Below are 23,667 nucleotides of genomic sequence, written 5' to 3' on the forward strand. Positions count from 1 at the left end.
CAAACTTAGAAAAACAGTTATTCGTTGTCATTGAGCGGAAATTCAAAGGGGGAAATATTTGTTTATTTGGCACATTTTTCGTTATAAACTGATGTTTTTTTTCTTCTTGAAGATTCATCTAGCGGATAGCGGAGAAAACTGCTTTTGCAATTTTCTACAATGGCTGTTTGTCCTTTGATTGTAAAACGAGTGAATCTATGGTTATTGTTATCTAGAAAATTGACAGATTCAAACGAAATTTTGCCAAATATCAGACTTCAATCTTTTGAGATCTTAGTACGAAATCTTACGGATCTACCGACGACACGACCTGCCACTCGTATATTAAAACTGTATCACAAATTTAACTACCCCTCAGTAATTCGTAATGTCAAAATGAAATCGTTCGAAAAATATATGTAACTGGCCACCAAGACTAAACAACTGTTATTTTCGAATAACAGTTACCTTCACCGTGGCTACCGGTTTCGGTAATAAAAACAAACAAATTTCGTCTAAATTTGGTGAATACAATTTGTGAGGAAAAACCACCGATATGTCAACCGATAAAATGAGAAGATTTTGTAAATATCGATCTGAACATAATTTTTATTGTAATTTGGAATTCTTTTAATGCATACATTCACAGCGAGCCTGTATTTCGATCGAATCAGAAATTTTCATTTAGTCTTTCGATCGATTTCGAGTTTTTCATATAAAAATAACACTCGATCGAAATATATGAATTGAACCTCACATCGATCGAAATGCGGAATCGAAGTAAATGTATGTATTTAAAAATTCCATATTGCGTGAGAAATAATTGACAGGTCGTTATTGTATGTCTGGTAATCATCTCCCGTTTATCAAAGAACCCTCCCAGAAAATTTATTGTTAAGGAGTTTTGTCCATATCTCAATTACTGCACATATTTGTTGGTTTTATCATGAACAATTTTGTAAGAAACATTTATAATATTACCAGTAATAATAGTATTTAATTCAATTTCTTAATTTTTATCATTAATCTCTTTCATCCAATATTATTTAAATGTTATATCATGTTATCAAGAGAAAAGTTCTCGTATTTCAGTCTCATATGAAAAATCGGTATTATGCGGATATCCATTTCGAACTGATATGCTTTAAAGCTTATTTTCCTAAAAGAAATTACGCAAAGCACACAATTTGGATTACTTTAAAATCCGAGATTTTATCAGAAGTTGACTAGAGAATTAAAAAAAAATTATCCGTTTGAATAATGTTGATGTTTGATGCTATTACCTACGGGTAAATTAAGTACCGGATTCTGTTTTCATCTTTTAGAATAGTGGCTTGGAAGTCTGAGAGATAGTGTTAAATTGTCGGTCACTGCTAAAAAAAAATTATTTACATAGCATATGTTATCAATCCAATGGATGTAAGACTTGTCCCCAAAAGATCCGGTAATGAAATATTACTGACGCAATAGTCTTCGATAGGATCGAAACTGCTAATTGAGGTATCCGGCTGGATGACGATCCCTACCGAATTTGAGCCATCTTCTGCAATCGAGGAAACAGTCAGTTGAATTTGAATGATTTATGTTAGAGAAGAAAACGATACGTGTTTATGATGTTTATGTTCATTTGAACTTTTGAAGCGTCTTGGTAACAAGCTCATAGCAACCAGGGCAGTGTTGCTCCAGAAGATGATTTTTATCATTACCAAGGGGTGGCTCAATTTATGGTAACTGAAGGTGAACTGTTAACGGACACTTTTAATACTGATTTTTCTTCGGAGTGCCTGGTCGTGTCGTCGGATCTACTGTCCAATAAGAATTTTACCTCAACACGCCACCAATTTCGTTACCATGGACTTTTGAAATGAAAAAATCGATTATAGGAGCGTGCTGTGATTGAAAAATTGATTGAATCGATTATACTTTCAGTGCCCGATTTGACAGATTTCTCCATATTAGCTGTGTGTTGATTCATCAGAGATGCAGTTTTCCGTTTAGGACTTTGTTGGTGATGTTGATCTTACTTCGAGATTCAAGTTACCGAGGCTGCTCGTAACTGGTAACACAATACCATCGCGGTTTTGTGTTTATGATCGTAACGGTGCACGGTAAACAGTCAGTCAGTGGGCCCTAAAGCTGTCTTCCTCGTGTTGTTAGCTGTCTACTATTTGATTCTATGATCTAAAATTATCCTTACGACTGTCGCCCGCAAAAAAAAAGCAAACGGAAACGTGCGTACTCCCCCGAAAAAAAGAAATGAAAAAGCGTAAGACCTGTCGCACCGAAGAACTTTGATATAGGACGTGTTGAGAGATGTTTCGATCGCACCACACTGATCGTCTAGCTGGTTCGGTTTGTTTTCAAAACATACATATAACTTGAAGGCAAAAAAAAAATCGACCCAACTTAGCTGTTAAGCGAAAAATTAGCTAACCAGACACGCCTCCGGTCAGTTCGATAAATTTTCCAATCGAACGGTTCAAACGATCATGAAAAATATTCTCCCCGGAGGTAAATATTTTGATTACAGAAATTAATGCGGATCGAGTGTGAAAAAACATTCTCAGTGTGGACGTTTGATTTTTTTCTGTTTTCGGCGCGGTACTTTTCTCCGCGTCGGTTTGACGTTTAGGCATGCGAGCGAGGTGCGTTGTCGGTCGCCGCCTGCTTTGTTTTTGGCATGCGGCACATAACACGAAAAGACCTTCCGGTCCGGGCAGGTTGTCACAGGAGTCCGCCAACGTCAACCACGTGCACCTGATGGGACCGATTGTTGCTGGCAAGGCGACAGAAATAATGACAAAAAAAGGGTTCATTCGGAGAAAAAAACAATGATTTATTGTCGGGAATGACGAATTAGCGCAACACCACCAACCGGGCAAGGTCACTCGGTGTTCGGAGTGTGTGCAAGGGAAGATATTTATGTTATACATGTACATATTTGTTTCTCGCCTTATTGCCAGCGTACAAATACTTGATTCTCTTGGTAAACAACTAGGTAGCAGCAACTACCAGTCTGAAAAAGGCAAAAAAAATATAAATATAGACGCGAGAGAGACAGTCTAATAGCGTCCTTCTTGGTTCCGCCTGTCGTGTTCCGTCGTCGCGATGGCCTGTTGCCATTCATCAGCCGTTCGTTGCCGCTGTGTTGGTGCCATTTCTACACCGAGCTACTATCTCGGCTACCGAGCGGTAATTAGCGAGTTCACAACTGTAGATAAGATCATTTTGATACGCACACATCGACACGTACGGTTGGCGGAACAGTTTTGCCTTGTACGGAGTCCGTCAGGGGAAAGGCGTCGTTCGTTGGCGCCACCCTTGTAAAGTGCGACTTCTTCCCGTTGACGTTGACACATTGGAGATCGATTGGCAAATTGATGAATTATGGTACTTCTACTTACTGTATGCATCCCCTGGGCAGCTCTTGCAGCATCTTCCCGGAAGCAGGACGGGCTCATCGCACGTCGGTTTCGGACACTCGTTCTTGATGTTACGACACTGGACACGTGCTACTATCCGACGCTTCTTCTGCACCTGTAAAAAAGAAAAAAAAGAGAAAGAAAAGAAGACCATCGTCAGTAATAATGTTGTTGTTTTGCGTCCGGGGTGTTGGTTGCTTTGTTTTTCTCTGCCGTACTCTTTTTCTTATTACTTTTCTTATACAAGCCTGTCACGATAACGCTCTGGCGATAACAGAGACTTGTTGTCAGAATTGTCAGTTTCAAAGGGAGATAATAGCGTAGACCTACATTACAGCCTGGCGCCTGGTCTTTATGGTCTACAAAGTGGTACGGGCGGACGTGGCTCGAGAAACGAAGCGAAAGTCGTAGGATAACAAGAAGAAAAAGGTAAGGTGTAGGTGTAAACCGGTTTCGCACCGGTTGTGGGTGACTTCGGTTTCTGGAGTTTTCCGAATTTCTATAAGTCTTGGTCAAATGATACACGAGTTTTCCTACTATTCGTAAAAAAACCCTCACTGAACCACCTGTGAGACAAGTGGTCACGGGATGCGAAAAAAAAAACTGACAAACGGTAGAGTACCATTTTGCTATCAACACTAGATAAATAACGAGCGTTTGTCTAAAAACGAAGAAATACTAGAAAGCGAAAGTAAAAAGGAAACAAACTGACATTGGCTTTTAGGCCCATTTGAACTGTTCACGTCGAGTTCGGTCAATGCTAGTTTGACAGCTATCAGAATTTAGCCAGGATTCGGTTGGCTACCGATGTTTCTTTCAAGGGAAAGGCTATTTAAATTATTTCGGAATCCAAATTATTCTGCCAACATTATCCGACAAGATTCCGAGATATAGCCAGGAACATAGAAGAAAAAGAATTGACAATTCAGTTCACTTTTTTTCATTCATTTTCGAACCAATCGGTAGCAGGCGAAACACATTCGGAATCAGCTGTTGCTCTGGAGTTCACATTGATACAGATGTTGTCATACTGAGTTCCACATGGAATTCGGAATAAAAAATTTTTCGCCCATTGGGACTGGATTCGGAATGTGAGCAGTTGAAAGTCCGTCGGATGAAATTCTGCCAGAATGTCGGCTTAAATTGCAGGCAAAACAGTCATTCATCAGATGGATAACCTCGTACCAGAAGAAAGCAGTGATTTATTAGTCGATAAAGTGACAGCATTGTGAAAAATCAATAAACCAATCTCTTTCGATATCGCCGCGTAGTCAGCTAGGCCAAACTGCACAATTTAAAGAATCGTTCTATATTGCAGAATTCAGTAAACTTTTCAGCCATTCTCAAATTTAACTTGAAGATTTGAACAATATTCGGGTTTATTATATTTTTTCTCATGAATGAAATTATTATGAATGGAGAAATCGTAAGATGAAACATCAAATATGAAGAAGTGTGCTTGGGTGCTGTTTTTAAATATGAAAAATTCTTTGTTTCCATGGTTAATTATTGTTTTAACTTATATTTGTCAGATTCTTCCATCTGGTTTAGTCCAATCTCAAGTAAATTGGAAAATCGTCAAAAAACTGACTAAATATATAGGCTAAGTTAAAAGAATCATCATCACGCTATCTCGTGGTGACCACGCTGTTTGAATTCTTCAATGGAAAGAACCGGCTCTCCTCGGACCGATGCAGCTCGAAAAATATTGACTGGGTAAATGTCAAACTTCGAACCAGGGATGCCAAGTATTGAAAAGTATAATCGGTTGAATTCAGCTCGGTGGCAAGGATAGGGCGCTTCAGCAAGTGCTATCGTAGCCAACATCTGGGGCATTTGGTGGGCAATCAGAGCGCTCAGAGTCTGGTAAACAAACATTCGAGCATTTCAAATCGAGTAAAATCTTAATTTCCTTATCGTAGTGATGATATTCTGATCGATAATTTGCGGGGAAGTGTGGAAAAGGGTACTGAATAAACAAGTAGTTTGAAATATCCAATCTTTTGTTAGCTATTCTTCTTCATTATTTTGGTTTTTGCAGAATGATGCTGGCCACAGTTTCATGACGTCATAGCGGAGGGCTGGTTGAATTCGAAAGACAAAGACAAATATGTTACCAAAAAAGTTCCGTTTTTAGATAAGCATTAGAAAAGGCTTCTCGTTGGAGCTGTTAGCAGCATATTGTCATTCATAGTATAGTACAACAAGAGTACTATTAGTGATTAGAAAAGGTCCCAAGTGCAAATGATAAATTCACTTTGTTTTCTATCAATTATTTCGGCATTTTCCTGCATTTCCCAACAAATTCATAAGTGCAGATCGAATGCTGATGATTCCAGTAAATATTGCCGAGGGATTGCCGATAAGATCTCATGCATGGCAACTTGAAGCCATACACGGAACTGCAAAACAAACCTAACTTTTAGTACATTCCACCCAATTTGGGGATTCCCTTCAATAATCTAATTTTAGGTAAAGTGGCTCTAGGTAGTTTCCATAAGACACGTGCAAAGAAATACTTAAAGATGAGTTATATTTACTCTACATTTGAGTCAAATTGACTCAATTTCAGGTTGATACGGTTTACCTTATATTAGCTTATTGAACGAAACTTTCGCTGTTGGGTGGCTTTGCTCTTTGTATTTTCACAACAATGGAAGGAGCGAATGAAGGAAATGATTAAAAAGAAGTAGTTTTTATTTTCCGTGTATTCACATACGTGAACCCGCATAAACGAATACCGAAACCTTACTATACTAGATATCTTCAAACGTTTGATTTGGATTATAAAATGAATAGTTTATTACGTATATTAAATGGAGTGAAGCTTCCTAATTACACAATAGTGCAATGTTTTTATAGGCATAAAATTTCGTTTCCTTCGAGTTCTTATAAGACTGTAAACCATTTGTTTATAGTGAAGCTCGGAAAATGGGTATTTCATAAACGTAAATTTCGAAAATCTTGTGAAATCTGTAAAATCGTCTATTCAGAGTGATCTGACAAATGCTAGATAAATTTGAAACATTTGCAACTCAGTTTCAAACTATTTTTTCCGTGTAGGCGAATGAAATAAAATGATTTATGTCAAAAATTCTAACTATTTATGTCTACAATTGTTACCAATCAATCTATTTCTCCGTAGTTCTCTTGCTTAGCCGTAAATTTATAGCATTTAATTTCCAAATGTTATGAAAACCGTGCAATCGAATGCCTCCTACAATGAATGAAGGTGCATTTTTTGAAAAAAAAAACTTCTGTTCGCTCATTTTTCCAGAGGAGCTAATTCTTTTGACCCATCTCTGGTTCGCTGTTAGGTTCAGGTGAGTTATATTCTTCGTTATTTCTTTGTATTCTCGAATAATTTTTTTTATGAACTAATGCAATTGACTTTCAATCAATGAATTGTGATGAAATCGAATACAATGTCTTTGCTCCGACTTCAAGAAGAGATACCGCAAAAAATAAGCGATACCGCAAAGTTATAAGCGACGTGAAAACTCGAAGCGAATGCAACTTTTTTCTATCGAACAGAGATAGCAGATCTCACTATAACTAATGGTTTTCGTATATGAGATGACTACTAGACCCGTTATTCTAAAATATCCTTTCTATAAATTTTGTTGAAATTCGTGGTTTCTAGCTTATATTGTTTAATCGTGACATTTTGGGAAGCGTAAGTTCGTTCGCATCTTTAGGGTGACTCAATTAACAAAGCACTCCAACGCATTAGTCAAGGTTTTCTGGTCTGAAGTCTGATTCTCGAGTTAGTTTTCCGTTAGATTCATTTTCCGCTATTTCAATATTTTTACATTGTTTCTCGTTGGATATCAATAGGATAATTCTCGGCTGATTTTACAGAAGGCCGTAAGAGCAAGTGACAGTTTCTCTCTGTTTACTTTCTCTTTTATTATTTACCAAGCGGTTTACACGTTTATCATTCAACTCTTTGCATAGAATGATTCCCGAAACATTCGATTTTCAAACAGAACTTTGAAATCCAATACAATCTTTTTAATCACATCACAATAATCGAAAGAGAGAGTGCACAAAGAGAAACTGTCATTTGCTCTTACGATCTTCTGAAAAATCAATCGAGAATTAGGCTAAGTAAGCGCTGTTATGTCGAATTAAATGTCAGAATTTGTAAAAGAAAACTTCACAGTGTGACTAAAGGATTATTCACACCTTTACGATACGGTTCGGTGCAATGCATTAAAAAGTGTGTGAATCTGAAAGTTTTGGATTGACCTTAATTCGTTTAACGTTTTTATTTTTTAAATTGAAGCCTTTCAATTATTATTATTAAAGACTACAGTTAAAAATAGTATTAAAATGGTTGGTGCAAATTAAAACCTTCATTTCGTTTTCTAGACATACAAAGATGCAGAATTCACAAAACGGTCGTTCCAAGCAACAACAACAACGAAAAAAATCTACGTAAACACTCAGATCGATCAAACAGTCCTCGAATCCACAAATGTTTGCTTGTCAGATTAGCAAGTTTGCCGTGTCCACCTTACCCGTACGCCATTCAGTCGCAATGATAAGCATCGCTTGTGTTACATCGGTTGATTTCGATAATCAGCCTGCTTCCAATTTGACCTCGATCAGGTAAGATGCAAGGAAAACAAAATGAACGATTGCTGCTGGTATCCATAAATGTACGGCGGACGGTCGGTCGGTCGGATAGAATCGCGTCAATTGACAATCGGTTTGCGTTATTTTGCGAAACGCGAGACAGTACTAAAAGCCTTCCCGGAATTTTTAATCATATTTTCCGCAGTTAGGTACCACTTGACAAGTTCCCAACACAAGCAGCAAATCATGGCAATCTACGATGGTTGAAACGGTTGACTTACCGGTACACATTCACATTTGATGCAGTACATGACGCCAAATGGGGGTCCCAAATCGGCGAACCAGGTGGATCCGAGCTCTCGAAGCGTTTTGCCGAATAGACATTCTGGAAAGAGAGAAAAAAAAAGAAACGAATGAAAAAATCAACGTCCAGAAAAGGAGAAACAAGATTAGCATTTTTTTATCTCGGTTTCGTGAATGGCACCGAATTAAGCCAGATCAAATAATTAAGTCGATTATTGATTTATGCAGAGGATAAAAATACGAGTTCTCGCACGGCAGCCAAACTCAGCCATGACGGTCTGTTTTGGATCGTTTGCCGCAATAGTCGCGGCCGCCGCCGCCGCCATCATACAAGTTCGCCATGTGGCGCCTCAAGTCTCTCGATTAATATCAATTTAGAGCCATTTCCAAACCCGACGATATCGAAAGCACCGAAAGACGGACTGACCACCACCTGTCAACCGTATAGTTTTGCAGTTATCGCGGGCTTAGGGGCCATTTCAGATACATTAGATGACAGCTCTGAAGAAGCGATAGCGAAATTTATGAATGAAACTAACCGCCGTCGCCAAGGGGACGGCAAGGTCTACTTGGTGAGGCTCATGATATACGTGTTGACGCCAGCTTAATTCCGTTAAAGTTGAGATCTTTCTGTTGAATTTATGAGTCGCACATTTCTTAGTTGGACGATCGGTCGTCGGCGGCACTGCAATGTAGTAGTGCGGGCCGCCCGACAGTCGGCAATAATCAATCGAACTTTAATTTATGCATGTTTATGGGAATGATCGCGAGCGAACTGCGAACTGCATGCGGAACGACGACGACGACGACGACTGATTTTCTGCTTCTCCGCTATTGGTGAACCATCGTTTACGATATTTATTTACTCGTACGTTAATTTATTGCGTCATTCGTTGACAATCACCCGAGTGCGCAAGAGCATCGTACAATTTACGAGCTCGAATCGCTAAACTATTGTAATTTATGAGTACGTGAGCCATTTGCCGGTGGTAGTCTTGGTTCCGCACGGTCACCGAACAATGGCGGCTAAACCGTCGAACTTATTGTGCATGCCCGATAGCCTACCGGTGTGGAGTGGAGTAAAGCAATTTCGATGCGTTATTGTTCCACGCGAAGCGAACTTGGATGTTGGATGTTCTGCTTGAATGGAGCCGACCTTGAAACTAACCGACCGGGTTTAGCCGGCCTGGTCGAGTCGAGGTGGATAGGTGAGGCATTTTCGCCTAATTTGCCAATTATGGTGAGGACATTAATTTTCCATACTGCGCGCAGCATGCGCTAATTGGAGTCTATTAGATCGCCCGCGATCGCGCTCATTTGCATGCGACGGCCCTAGTCGCCACCATCGAACTGAGAAAGCGCCCCGGCGAAAGCGGCCGCCGTAAACGGCTGCATGAGTTCACCGGCATTTTACGGTTTTTTCTTTCAGATGGTGAATTTTTTTGCATTTGACTTGCAGTTTCTGTTTTTTTTCTCTGCTGATGAAGTAAAATATTTTTTTCTTCCACTACCTCACCTAACTGTTAGCTCTTGGGGTACCTCGTGTTTCTTTTTTCGAATCTTACTTCGCCAGAAAACAAAGGCAAAAACACCTTGTTTGTTGATTCTCGCAATATGTTATGTATTCCACGTTTGTTGTTTAGAAATAACAAATCTAGAGTGCGTAAGACAACCGTCAAAAAATGTAAATAATTACATTTGTCGAACAGTCAACACCATTAGAGATACGCGACGCGACAGTGACCGGATTTCGGTAACCAATGGTATTGTGGCGGCGGCTGGTGGTGGTGGTGGTAATGATGACGGCGGCGGCTGCTGCTGCTGCTGCGGTTGAGGCGGCTTGAAGATCTATAAATGGATAATTGGTGGCGCCATCAGCGTCCTTCACGCTTGCCGCTAAACTCAACCGCCGTCCGCTGTGGTAGGTTCGGTATGGTGTCACACATATAGCCGTCGTCGTTGCGGGCGGTTGCAGTTTCTATATAGTTCAGCGCCGAACGGACGCCGATATTTTGGCTGTTGCTGAACATGATCACCGCCGGGTGGATGAATACAGTGGAAAAAAAACCAAAGAAAAAAAAAAGTGCGAACTCGGAGATCCAGTTTCGAGAGTCGTGCTGTGTCTGTTGCTTCTGGTCCTTCTCCCTCCACCATTGGCCAGCCCCTGCCGGTGGTCGGCTGGCTTGGTCTGCTATATTGGCCGCGTAGTGCAGATGAACAGACGGTCTAATTTACATACAATTTAAAACGAGAAAAACATTCCGATTACTTGCTTCATCGATCGACAAGTTTTCGCGCATTGCTCGCTGGCTGATGGGTTCAAAGCCAAGAGGAGGAAACAACAAAACCACAGAAACATACACACACACACACACACACACACACACACACACACGCACGCATATGGATCCCAAACAGATCGAACCAGAACGTGTAAACGGGAGGAAGTGATCAATCGGAGCTAGCTCAGCTTTATCGCGATTTGAATTCGTTTTAATGTACTTTTTATGGTTAGTTGCGAAATGAGGGCCCCGGCGATTCGGGAAGAATCTACAGCGCGGTAGTCCCAATCGTCGTTTCGGATTTGACGGGTGACCGAATTGATCGCCCGGAGCCGTCCAGCCGTTCCAGTGTTGCGCTGCCACCGGTAGTAGTTTGACGTTGATTTATCTCTCCTTTTCAAGGCTAACTAGCTGGAGCCTTACTCATTTTAGGACATGTTTTCGGTAGGCAGAACGCGATCCACGCTGGGGCCATTAATATGTGTGTGATATCGGACCGAGATATAACAAGAAACCTCGATAGTTTAGTATTCATTAAACGGCCCATTGGCTGTTCTATTTTGTACCCTTACCCCGAATGCCGTCACTACTGCTGGCACCGCACACAATCGGTTTTGGCTCATCATCGCGTACATGCCGCCGCAGCCGCCCACACATACACAGATGCAGACACATGCACGATTCGATGAGAATCGATCGAAAGGGGCGAGAGTGGAAGTTGTGGCGGCGGCTGCTGCTGCTGCGGCGAACGGTCTCTAAGGAATGGAGAAAAAATCTCCTATTCTATGAATTAAAGATTTATTAACCGATAAACGGGTCGTACATAGATTCCGGCCATACCATCGGTACCGGGAACGTAGCTGGCCTTTCTATGTATGAGAAATGATCGAGAAATGATTCATTCAATTGCTTCGGAGCGAGTTGCGCGGGTGGCAACCTTTGGGGGTACTTGCCGCTTTGGTCAATCCGGTCAAACCGAGGTTACTACCGACGCAAACGATGTGGATGTGAGTTGAATTATGATTTAGAGATCGAAGGATTCATTCGAGCGTGGACGGCGGAACGAACGTACGAGGAGCGGACGCGGCGACGTGGAGCTCGACAAGAGGACAAGAGACTATTGCGTATTTGCATTCTTTTTGCGGTAGCTAGAGAGCCAGCCAGCTGGACTGGAGAGGCACTACTCGGTTGGGTGATGTGATCATCGAGCAAAAATAGTGATGACTTCAATCGGGACCAAGAAATAGAAGGGAGAGAAAAGAACGGCTCCACTTTCGCACAATCGTTGAATTTTGCATCAATTAGAATCAATAATATGCATTATCAGTCAATTAAGGGGGTAATAAAAACGGCATCTGTTTCGAAGCGAAGATGCGCTGTCCACGCTTATGGTTTTTTTCCTTGTTGTATCGAATCTTTACCGCCTACTAGGTTCGCAGTCGTATTTCAGCGAAAACTTTCTGATGGAAAGTGGTCTCATTTGACAGTTTTGCATAAATTTGAATTCGCCAACATTAGCCTGGCCGACACGGCGGGCATTCGCGAATCCTAGCAGCGGCTTTTCTCCGAAATTTGCCACTGTACCGGCCCATTATCGGAATACTAATTAGAATTAACCTTGTTTACGGTGGGAACCCTAGCCGTTATCAGCGTCGATCATCCAAGACACGTCTCGCTCGAGGTCCGGGCCATGGGTTGACGTACGAAAATCAAATTAACGATAATTGCGCAGCTTTCCTCCTCCCACTAAAACTGATACGAGCGGTGTCGGATGGAGGGATGGAGGGCTTTGACAGAAGCGGCTGTTAAGCGGTTGCAAAAAAAAAATGAATGGCGTTTTTCATCGAACAGTGTAGTAAAGCGGTGAAGCTGTGTTATGTCAGACCCTGTCAGCTTGGAGCGAAATCAATCTTCAGTTCAACAACGCCATCGCACGGCATCACATTCAACATATCATGTCAATTGTATGGGTGCGCAGCCCTGCTATTTTGGCGCGCACGAATTTGACATTTCTCTCCCCTACTTCTATGTATGAGATTCGATGCGGACTCGCCTGAGGGCGACATGCTCGCAAAAAAGGATGTTGCCAATGATTTGTTCGGGAAATGTGAGAGCTGGATATCTTGTTAATATGATGTCTTTGGTTATGTGTTAATATTGCTTCAGATAAATCTTTAGAGTTAAAAGTTCCGAAAAATTGATAGCAGTGTTGATAGAGACTGGAAGCTACAAATTCGACAGTCCCTTGACAAAAATGCCTAGCTGCAAATGACAGTCTCTCTTTGTTTACTTTTTATTTCACGGTTTACCGGATTGATTTTTTATTTGACGTTGTACTGTTCGCAAAATTTTCAAGTTAAAGTCAGTTTCATAGTTTTTCGTTTTAGTATTGAAGTCAGAGATGTCATTTATACAGATTTTTCTGTACTGTACAGATTTTAACATACGCGTACAGATTTAATACAGATGATAGAATTTATAGTTTTCACGAAAAGTAAGAATGAAAAAATTAAACTTTTCGTATGCGATATTTCATAGAAGTGACGAGATAAAGTTTAATAATCTACGGACAAATCACAAATACAAATGGAAATCTTTTGTGTATTTGTGTATTTTATGATCAACTCTGAAATAGATTTATATTACAATAGGAAACAATTTTGAACTGCTATTCAAGGAAATCATTGCATCATGAAATTTTACTGTCAGATTGAGAGGTTGCATACTGGGCATTGGGAATTTCATCTCAACTCAAGAAGTCAACCTTTTCAAACTAGATAAGTATATGGAATTGAAAATTCGATCGTTGTTGATGAAAAAAATATATTGCATTTCGTTGTTGTCTATTCTTGTGAGCGCTTTTCGACATCATCTCATTGTAGAAATTTCATATTTCTCGGTTGATTTTTTATTAGGGCGTATAAGCAAGTGACAGTTTCTCTTTAATCACTCTCTCTTTCGATTATTGTGATGTGATTGAAAAGATTTTCTTTGATATCACTATTCTGTTTGAAAGTCGAAAGTTTCGGGTATAATTTCACGCAAAGAGTTGAGTGATAAACGTGGAAACCGCTTGGTAATTAATAGAAGAGAAAGTAAACAAAGAGAAACTGTCACTTGTTTATAAGCCCTTTTGAAAAATTAACCGAGATTTTAGTGAATACAAATAAATAACGACTTTTTATTCAGAGTATTACAGATTTTCTATGAAAATATCTGGCATCTCTGCTGTCATTAAAACCCGCTTGGCAGGAATTCCGGCAATCAGTAAAGTTGACTAGATTCCCAGTGAGGTTTGTCGGGCTGCATCGGTCTGCGGATATTGGACAATTTTGCATAATTTGTTTCATCCGCGTCAACGTAGAAACCTATCGACTTTATAGAACTAACGTTTTTTTCTCACGCAAAAATTATCACTTCACATGAACAAATGATGTTGTTAATAATTTGTAAATTATTTTACAAGCGGAGATTTGTTTTCCCCTACATTTTGACAGATAAACCTGCAGTCATCATCCTCCCACACGTATACTTCTAGTTGTGAAACATAACATTAGATCGCCCATGAATATTTGTCAGTGCTTCAATTTGAAACAATAAAAGTTCTATAATATTTTGATTTGTCCGTGCGAAAATTGGAAAAGTAGTGCTTCTGCAAAACCTATGCCATCTATATCTAAGACTTTTTCGAATATGTAGAACTAGTAAAATTTCAGTTCTCTCTTGAATTTCAACCTAAACTGTTGGAATTTGGTTGAAACCTACAAAAACTTAGTTCGCATCGTCCCTGCCTCAAGCTGGAGTATAATAAAATGGCGTAAGTCACCTAACTGTGCAAATTCAATGACATTTATAACGTTGCTGCCTCCTTGGTTGATCGAGCAATCGAGTAAAAGTTTGTTACTCAGGCTGTGGACCATCTTGCGAATTAGTTTGATTTTAGTTAAAATTTGATATTCGAGCGGTTATTTGGATGTTGTCTAATATAACCCGGCTCGAAAGCGTGGTTATTTTCGACAGTGAAAAAATCTTGAAGAAAAATTATAATTTCAGACCTTTAGTAAACATTTATTAAGTGCAATTTTAATCTTTTTATACTTTCAGTCAAAGAAAATTCCCTTATAAAAAGTTCCAATGCATTCTTAAACGAAGTTAGTTTCTCTCAATTTTTTTTATTGCTTTCGCTGTAATGCAATTGATACACCCCTTGATATCATTTTATTTTCAGTGCAAAATAGACCCAAACAACTTTCCATCCATCAAGCTTTGAAATGAGCCGCAGTTTTAGTTAAATTGAACTACTCGATAGGAAGTAACTGCTCGACTGTCAAATTTTAGCTAAAAGTTAAAATAATTCGCTAGATGAACCTCGGCCTCAGTCTGAGAGAGGATGTGGGATCTCTGTCGAACTGCCCTGTTGGAATAATTTGTCTACAGCATGAATCTCTCCATCAACTAATTTAGGTTCGCTATACTATTGAATATTCAAGCCTTGCACTTAGCAATTAAAGATTTGTACGATTGAATTTGTGATAGGAATAAATTGTTGTTTTAAGAACATTTACTTGAACACTAGGCCACAGAACGATTGGTATAACCCAAACACGGTCGAATCTGTCAGAAGTATTGAGATATTGGAAATGGCCGGCTAACCACGGTTGGATAAAGCTACGGCCCCCGATGGTGACAGTGACAAATGCTGGAACCCTGATGAACTTCCGCCGGCTGCCGGTAATTTATTATTTTCCACTCTGGGGAACTCCAGTGTGACATTCATCTCGACATTCAGTGTGGTTCGGCAGGTGGTAAACGGCACTACGCAGTTACCTTGCGATTTCGAGAGAGTAGAAGACCACACGCCATTTAATCCGCGCGTGTCGTTACTGTTGTTGATCCCCCCCTTCCCCATACTCCTCTTTTTTTCCAACCGCTTGGTGATCGGCGCGTTGTGCCGAAGAATCTGTCCGCGATCGTAAAACCACCGCACCGGCACGGGAGGATCGAGTAAAACCAGGAACGGATTCGGGCAGTGAGTGATAATTAATTTTATTTTTATGCTCTCGATTTTTTCCGTGTTTCCGCTTCGGCGGATTCGCCGAAATCATAATTTTTTATTTTGCGCAGCAGTCACCAAACACTGAATCCATTCGTCTTCGGTGGTAGCAGAAAAAGAAGTTGTAAAAAAATTAAGCGAGGCAGGCGAATCGGCAAAATCCTAATTCGATTATGAATTGTCGTTTGTCGTTGGTTGGTTCCACCTCATCGGATTCCGAATGTGAAAACGTGCGACTATCAATTTTACGACCTGAACATGTCCTCCGATGTTTTTTTTTTTGGGTCTTTGACAGTTGCCGACGGTAGAATGAGGCTGCAGCGACCGAACCGACCAATCGTGTGACAAGATCACCCCGAAGGAGTCGGCAACGATCAGAGCAAGATTTATGGCCTGTCTATAAATAACACTTCCAAACCTTGTTGGGCCTCATCGTTCCCGTGGGGGGCAGGACCGTAAATTACGATGCTTGCGGGTAGATAAAACCCGTGGAGAAGCTAGACCACGACGGAAATGCAGGCTATCAATCTTAATCGGTTTTGGGGTCGTTGACAGTTGGGCAAACAATGCATGGTTTATTGTTGATCGTAGTAGGTGCCGCCACTCCGAAGGAGGAGGCTTATCAAAGCCAGCCGTGCGTTCGGACGGGGACGGGATTCTAATCACACCGATCAGCAAACAGAGCACCGGCCGGTCGACACAGAAATGCAGTCGGTCAACAATCGGTGATTGGCACTCGGCACTGACTCCGTGCCCAAATGGTCGATAAATTCATTCACAAACTTCCTTTCGGTCCGGTTCTCGGGCGGAATTTCGCTTATTTACGCTGAAACAAGAGCTGCTTTGTTTTGAATAGGAACATTGTTTACACTGGCGGGAGGGAATTTTCCCGCATATCTAGCGTAGTGCAACAATCCCAGCGGGATGTAAACGTGAGAGTTGTTTAGAGAAGCAGCCCGGGCATGTTTCGGCTGACCTTAGCCGTTTTCTTCACGCTCCTGGTGCCCGATGTTCGGCGCAGAAAATTTCATTCATACTTCTCGGAAGGTTTGCTCTCTCGGTCAGTCCTCCATTCATAGTTGGAAGATGTGAGAAACAACAATAACAGCAGCAACAACAACTAAACTAAAAAAAACAATCGCTAAGCAGTTCAACACCGGTCTTCGTTTAATGATGGTTCCGATGAGGGATGATAGTAGGCTTCGGCAGACTTTGTGTCGGGCCAGATGGAGCCGTTGAAGAAGAAAGGTGAGTCAAAGCAGGCGCGCATGGAGACAAAACACGCACCAAGAACACGAACAGATTAACCAGCGTTCGGCGATCTCTTGGTACAAGACAAGAGACAACCCCACAACACGTTTGTTAACATCCACAGAGAGAGAGAGATAGAGTAGACTTTTCCTTCGGTTCATTGTTCAATCTTTGAGTCTTCTTCTTTCGTAGATTGGGCGCTCACTCTCTCTCTCTTTCTCTTCCAGTCTCGATCTTCAGGCTTTTTTTTGTTTTGGGATTTTCATGGTTCACGTTTTAAGAGGACGAGCGGACGGACGGACGGACGTCGAGGAATGAAGGGAAAGAATTTAAGAATGAGCTGAGCCAGACCATTAGCCGCCGTAGTTTACCTAGTCGTTTTTCCTTCTTCTCCTTCATCTTTCTCAATCTTCGTCTTATTTTTTTTCGCACATAGTTTGGGTCTCGCTCGACCCTGTCCGGGTCGTCCCTCGCACCTTTCCTACCGATCTATATGACACTTTTATGATCCCGAAAAATGAGACACCGAAAACATAAAGATAATCGCCATAAAAAGATTTCTAAGATCGCCCACGCAGTTCGGACTGGAACGCCGTAAGATCCGTCAATGCGGCCCGTTGTTGTTCACCGTAGACAGGTCAGTTATGATTAATTACGAGAAAATAAATTGAATTTACACCTCCGTCCCGACTTCGGCCGATCTGGCCGCCGTGATGGATGATGATCTGTCCCTACCCCGCTGGGAAGATAAAGTGGCTATCGCACGGCATCGCCGAAATGCGGTGAGTCATTCCCGTGCTGGATTCGTTATTCGTTGGTTGGCCGCCTACGACAAGACCAGCGGCGTCCGAAATCAAAACTGATGTAATAGCCGTCGTAGCGGAGGCGGCATGCGGTGCTGTTGGAGCGCCAGTGGTCAGTTTTTTTTGTCTGTAACCTCCTAACGCAGCTTTGATTTGATTCACCACGACCACATCCCGCGGCCAGTTCCGTCACTATCGGGATGTATTTTCACGTAGTGATCCAGTGCATCAGTTGCAGCAGGAATTCGCGTGAGAAAAATAGCAGTATAATTAGAGCTCATTGTGAGCCGGTAATGGTTCTCACCGGAATAAAACGAGTTCTCCGCTTCGGGTTCCGATAGTTATGGCAACCGGCTAAAGGAGGACGTGCAGAAATGCTTGGCGTTTCGTGGCAGTGCCGCGGCTAATGACAAATTCATGTTTGCTACTCCACACCAAACCCGGCAATCAGATCGCAAGACGAGCGAGAAGAATCACAGCAACATCAACAATAAATAAAAAGAAAAAAAGAGTAAAGAAATCGAGATCATTTTCTACAAGAAAGATCGATTAAGGCGATCAAACCGCACGATAGTGAGTTTGCTTGGCGAAGGTGGCCGCGGCTGTGGCGGTTTCCCATGGCAACGGCGGCGATATCGGTCTGACAGAACGAAAAATTCTTGAATCTCTTCTTCCCATAAATCGAAATCACTCTCGCCTCCGGAACCCGCCGAGCCAATCCTCCTGGTTATTTTTTTTGTTGTTTTGTATCGGATGCATATTTTCGATTCGTTCCGCTCCGCTGCCGAAGTGTGAACCGGGGCGGCCTGTGTTTATTGCTTTCCGATGTTCGCTACGGTTTGCGTCGAGATTTTCGGAGAATATTTTCGTTCTTGGTGGTAGCAAATTTCGTGACCGTGAGCTTCACACCGTGAATAGATTGCATACGTAGAACGCTACAATGCCAGACGGGCCAGGGGCGAGGGTTTACAACTTAAATATTGCCCCCCCCCCACCCCGTGGAATGAATGCGCATTACGGCCGCCGTCAGCCAGGGCTTACCGCATTCTTCCGGAGGAATGTCGTGTGTTCAGTTGGGTGGTGGTATGAACCTGAATTCACTAGCAATACGTAAGCTCCTGAAACTATGATTTTAAAGGTGCAGTAAACGGCAGGAATTTATCTGTTTTTAATCCTATGTCAAGAAACTGTAAAAATATTGCAAGTAAATGAACCTTTACTCGACCTTGGGATAGTCTTAAAATTAAATCTAGTAAACAGAACGCCACTAACCGTATAGCAATGTACTGTTGCAATAATGCAGGGTGTGGTAAATGTGATCGAAATACCAAATATTAGTTCCCAGCGGGGGACCAGAAAGTAAGTGTTCTCTTGTGGAATGTCGATTGCTCAGTTTTAATATGTCATTATTTCTACTGCTTACCAAGTGAAAAACTTCGATATTTGGGCTTTTGGATATTTGTGCGCGGATTCAGAAATTTCTCACTCCTTGTAATCTTAAGACCTTCAAAACCCTTCCAAAATATTCGAAGTATCACTCTCCCGCCGTGAATTGACAAATTGAAGAATATATAACTTGTTACACTAGCGGTTCTCTGGTCGAACCGGCGCTAGTGTTTACTGTCATGAAATGAGAACAGCGTAATCTCATTCACTGGGACATTTCTGCAGAGTATTTCAAGAAGAATTTTTTGCCGTTCTGTGCGAAGCACAGACATCCCTCTGACAAGGTTTTTGTGGTAAACGAATTTAGTTCTACTCGAACAGTCAGACAGGCTTCACAAAGCACTTATCCAATGATTACTTGCGATAGTAATCACTTTTTGAAGAGAAATCGATGAATTCAGCATATGAAGCTCGTTATACCAATGTGCCAGAGAGTTCTTAATTGAGACGAAGGGGTTCGACAGTTGTTCAGGAAACCTAAAACCAACTCAGAGATCTAATTGAGTTGTGATTTTATCGCTTTTATTCCAATATATAATTCTTTATTTTTTTTGTCAAATTAAAAAATTATAAGGAGACGCAGTGGGACGCAAATGTCCTAGAATAAAAAAGAAAGCCTTACTAAAATAACCGAAGGGATTAAGGTATCAAAATTACTGCCGTTTCATTCACTTTAAACAACAAAACTATCTGGTACAAGTAAATCAAAGTCACGGTACAACATTCCGATGGGTAACTTGATCTTCTGTTTCAATACTTCGACTTGGAAGCCGACTCGTAAGTGTACAGGACTCCGCTACAATTCTTCGGAACACGAACATCTTCTCAAGTGACTTTTAATACCACGTAATCATAATTAGATTGAAAAGGATAAATGTAATCAATGATAAGATAGGAATTTTTCCCGATACACACCTTAGAAACGAATAAAATACGAGTTACAATTGGTTGGTCGTTTCCTGTGCGTTCTTCGCATGCAACAATAATGCTCCGAAACCAGTGAGAATTATGACAATCAAATTACAGCAGCAAATATAACTGATTGAGTCTGTTTCATTGTAGTACGTTCATTGAAATTTACATTTTAATTCTACTAGTTCTCACTATTGATTTAAAATTTATTAATCTTTTTCTATGCGCTCCTCGCATGCAACAATAATATTCCGAAAACAGAACCTAGAGAATCAAATTACAGCAGTAAATGTAACAGGTTTAATCTGTTTTATCATCGGAAATTCGTTGAAATTTTCATTTTACTCCTACTGTTTCGCAATTGATTGATCTTTGATCCTATGCGCTCTTCGCATGCAACAATAATGCTCCGAAACCAGTGAGAATCTAGAGAATCAAATTACAGCAGTAAATGTAACTGATTGAGTTTGTTCCATCGTCGGATGTTCGTTGAAATTTACATTTTAATTCTACTAATTTTCACTCTTATTCTGAACAGATACAAGCCTTATTCAGATATTGAAGAATTACCTGTTTGGACGGAAATTTGAGAGATAAATCTAGAGATTAAAATTACAGTAGTAAATTGAATCTGTTTCATCGTCGCATATTTGGTGAAACTTTCATTATAATTCTGCTGTTTCGCACTATTGATGATTGATTAATCTTTTCCACGCATGCAGCAATAATGCTTCGAAACCAGTGAGGATCTAGAGAATCAGATAACAGCAGTAAATGTAACTGATTGAGTCTGTTTCATTGTAGTACGTTCATTGAAATTTACATTTTAATTCCACTATTTTTCACTCTTATTCTGAACAGAAACAAGCCCGATTTAGGTAGAGGAGAGGTTCTTGTTTTATCAAAACTTGAGGGATAAATCAAGAAAATTAAACTACAGCAGTAAGTGTAACTGATTTAATCTGTTTCATCGTCGGATATTTGGTGAAATTTTCATTTCGATTCTACTATTTCTTTGCCCTCCGCATGCAACAATAATGCTCCGAAATCAGCGAACATCTAGAAAATCAAATTACAGCAGTAAATGTAACTGATTGAATTTGTTTCATCGTCGGTTGTTCATTGAAATTTACTTGAAAAAGTCGGGTCAGTAATGTCACAGTCTTTCCAGTCTTTTCAGTCTTTTTCAGTCTTTTCAGTCTATTTAGTCTTTTCGGTCTTTTCAGTCTTTTCGATCTTTCCAGCCTTTTCAGTCTTTTCGGTCTTCTCATTTTTTTTCAGTCTTTTCCGTCTTTTCCGTCTTTTCAGTCTTTTCAGTCTTTTCAGTCTTTTCAGTCTTTTCAGTCTTTTCAGTCTTTTTAGTCTTTTCGGTCTTTTCAGTCTTTTCGATCTTTTCAGTCTTTTTCAGTCTTTTCAGTCTTTTCAGTCTTTTCAGTCTTTTCAGTCTTTTCAGTCTTTTCAGTCATTTCAGTCTTTTCAGTCTTTTCAGTCTTTTTAGTCTTTTCGGTCTTTTCAGTCTTTTCGATCTTTTCAGTCTTTTTCAGTCTTTTCCGTCTTTTCAGTCTTTTCAGTATTTTCAGTCTTTTCAGTCTTTTCGGTCTTTTCATGATCCTTTGGGAATATTTTGATGATTCTAAAAAGAACCGATTGGCGAAACTTCTGGGCTAGTACTGAATTCTGGAACTGGATTTACGATCTAGATTCGAAATCTGAGAAATAACTCAATGACAAATTTTCTTACAGGGCTCTCAACCACAAACATCCCGCTGGTGAGAAATTCTGCCAGCCGGCAGATGCCTGGCAAGATTTCGGTAGCCTTCAAAATTTGGCAGGCGAGCTCTGCCACCATTCTGGCAAAACCTTCTGGCGTCTGGGGGGAAATTTGCTAGGCATGGGCAAGCGGTACTATTCCCGGAAGGCTTGAGGTAGCCTCGAAAAAAAAACAAACCTTCATCCAGAACGACCGAGTTGTGCCTGTTTAAATTGTGATCGACACAAAATCAAGGTGGAATAGAAAAAGAAAAAAAAACAGCAACTACCGGCGTCATCGCCGCCGTAGTTAAATAGTTAAATTATGCCGTAGCCGGGTGGAATGCAGCTCGTTGAACTTTACAACGACATGGACCGGAGTCGCACGGATTGTCGGATGCCCGGTGATAGTCAGACAGAGTGAGATGTATCTGTTATCACTGGTCTTCACAACCGCCAACAAGAGGCAAGAGAGGAATTCCAGCCGTGGTGGTGCGGCTAAATGTCATAAAATCTAGAAAATATGTGCGAAATTTACTAGCCACAGCATTTATCGCAGTAGTCGTTGTCTGCGCCGTCACCGTCGTTTCTGTTAGTTACTTAGCAATGGGTCGGACGTTGTAATGCTGTTCGCCGGTTTACGATCATGTGGCGCCTCCTGGCATATTAAATATGGTGCTTTACGCGGCTAATATCACGTTGTTTTTCTGGGAAGGATAATTTGCGTTGAACAATAATACGCTTTTTCAGCGTTCAGTATATGAGTGGCTGGCTTACGCAGCAATCGCAAGACGACGGCAGTTTCTAGTCTTGCGGCCGCCTTGATTTGATTGGCATACGGGGAATTGACGGCTACATTCGGCCGCTGTTATTGTTTTTGTTTTTTTTTGTTGACGTCTACTTGCTGCCGAAGGTTGTGAATTTTTCCCTAATGGCCAATCCAAAACAAATTAACTGTAGTTTTTATGGTGATGATTTAAATATAGAAACTGCTAACAGGAGCATCCGTCGGGAAGCCACCTGTGCCTGTCATGTAGCGGCATGTTACGACCGGTGCGGGCCCTCCCGGTTGTAGTCGCCTGTAGTCTGCAACTAGCGCGCAGACGTTCGCAGAAAATATCACATGTAGAAAGAAAGAAAGGAAAAAAAAAACAACAGAACAAACGAATCCAACTCGATGACCACGGTGTTAATTATCAAGTCAGCCAATGACGCCGTTATGAAATTGAATATATGGTCCCCGTTCGGCGGAATTCAATTGGTTCGGGGAGGCACGGCCAGGAGCGCCATGAAATCTAATATCGATTTACCGTTTTTCATCGGGTTAACAGTCGTTCGTACAATTAGAACGAATTCAGGTCGATTTACCGGGGGATACAGTTTCAAAACGTTGCCATTCCATTTGGGGATCGGTTGCGAAACGTTCTGTCGGGCGGATGTCGGACCAGTGTCCGAAGCTTTGGTTGATTGTGAATAATTCTGTCCCGAGCCAAGCATTTTCTCGGTGCAGCTACGAGCCGTGTGTGTGTGGGTTTGGTCACCTCCTGCGTTGGATACTTAACCTAGAAAGGGTAGCCAGAGCCGTCAGGAGAGCGCGGAGGAAAGCACCAGGCGCCGCCTGTCACTCTATGCTTCGCCGTCGGCGGCGGGTGGCTCGTATATTGCGAAAGATGAAACAAATCGTGGTAGGCGCTGACGGTATTCTAACCCACATGAATGGAGAAAATCAACAAATAAGCCAATCTACTACAACTTCTACTACCACTCTCGGCTGCTTTCTGCCATCGTGCAACGCGCAACTAGAGGCTATAATTAATATAGGAAACATCTTTAGACCGGCGGCCGTTCGTTCGGTTTGGCGTTGCACATTTTCGAATAAACCCCGC

The 23,667-nt window shown here is 41.2% G+C and overlaps 1 protein-coding gene across 1 annotated transcript in view; it reads right to left on the reverse strand.

Annotated features, from left to right (window-relative positions):
• Positions 1-23,667, reverse strand: part of LOC131426126 (dorsal-ventral patterning protein Sog) — a 50,340-nt gene that overhangs the window by 12,030 nt on the left and 14,643 nt on the right. Inside the window, exons 2-3 of the mRNA XM_058588577.1 lie at positions 8,264-8,367; positions 3,384-3,516 (exon numbers count right to left, since the gene is read on the reverse strand). Coding sequence (XP_058444560.1) covers positions 3,384-3,516; positions 8,264-8,367 — 237 coding nt within the window. The remainder of the gene's footprint in view (positions 1-3,383; positions 3,517-8,263; positions 8,368-23,667) is intronic.

Source organism: Malaya genurostris, chromosome 1 (genome assembly GCF_030247185.1).
Source record: "Malaya genurostris strain Urasoe2022 chromosome 1, Malgen_1.1, whole genome shotgun sequence".
NCBI lineage: Eukaryota > Metazoa > Arthropoda > Insecta > Diptera > Culicidae > Malaya > Malaya genurostris.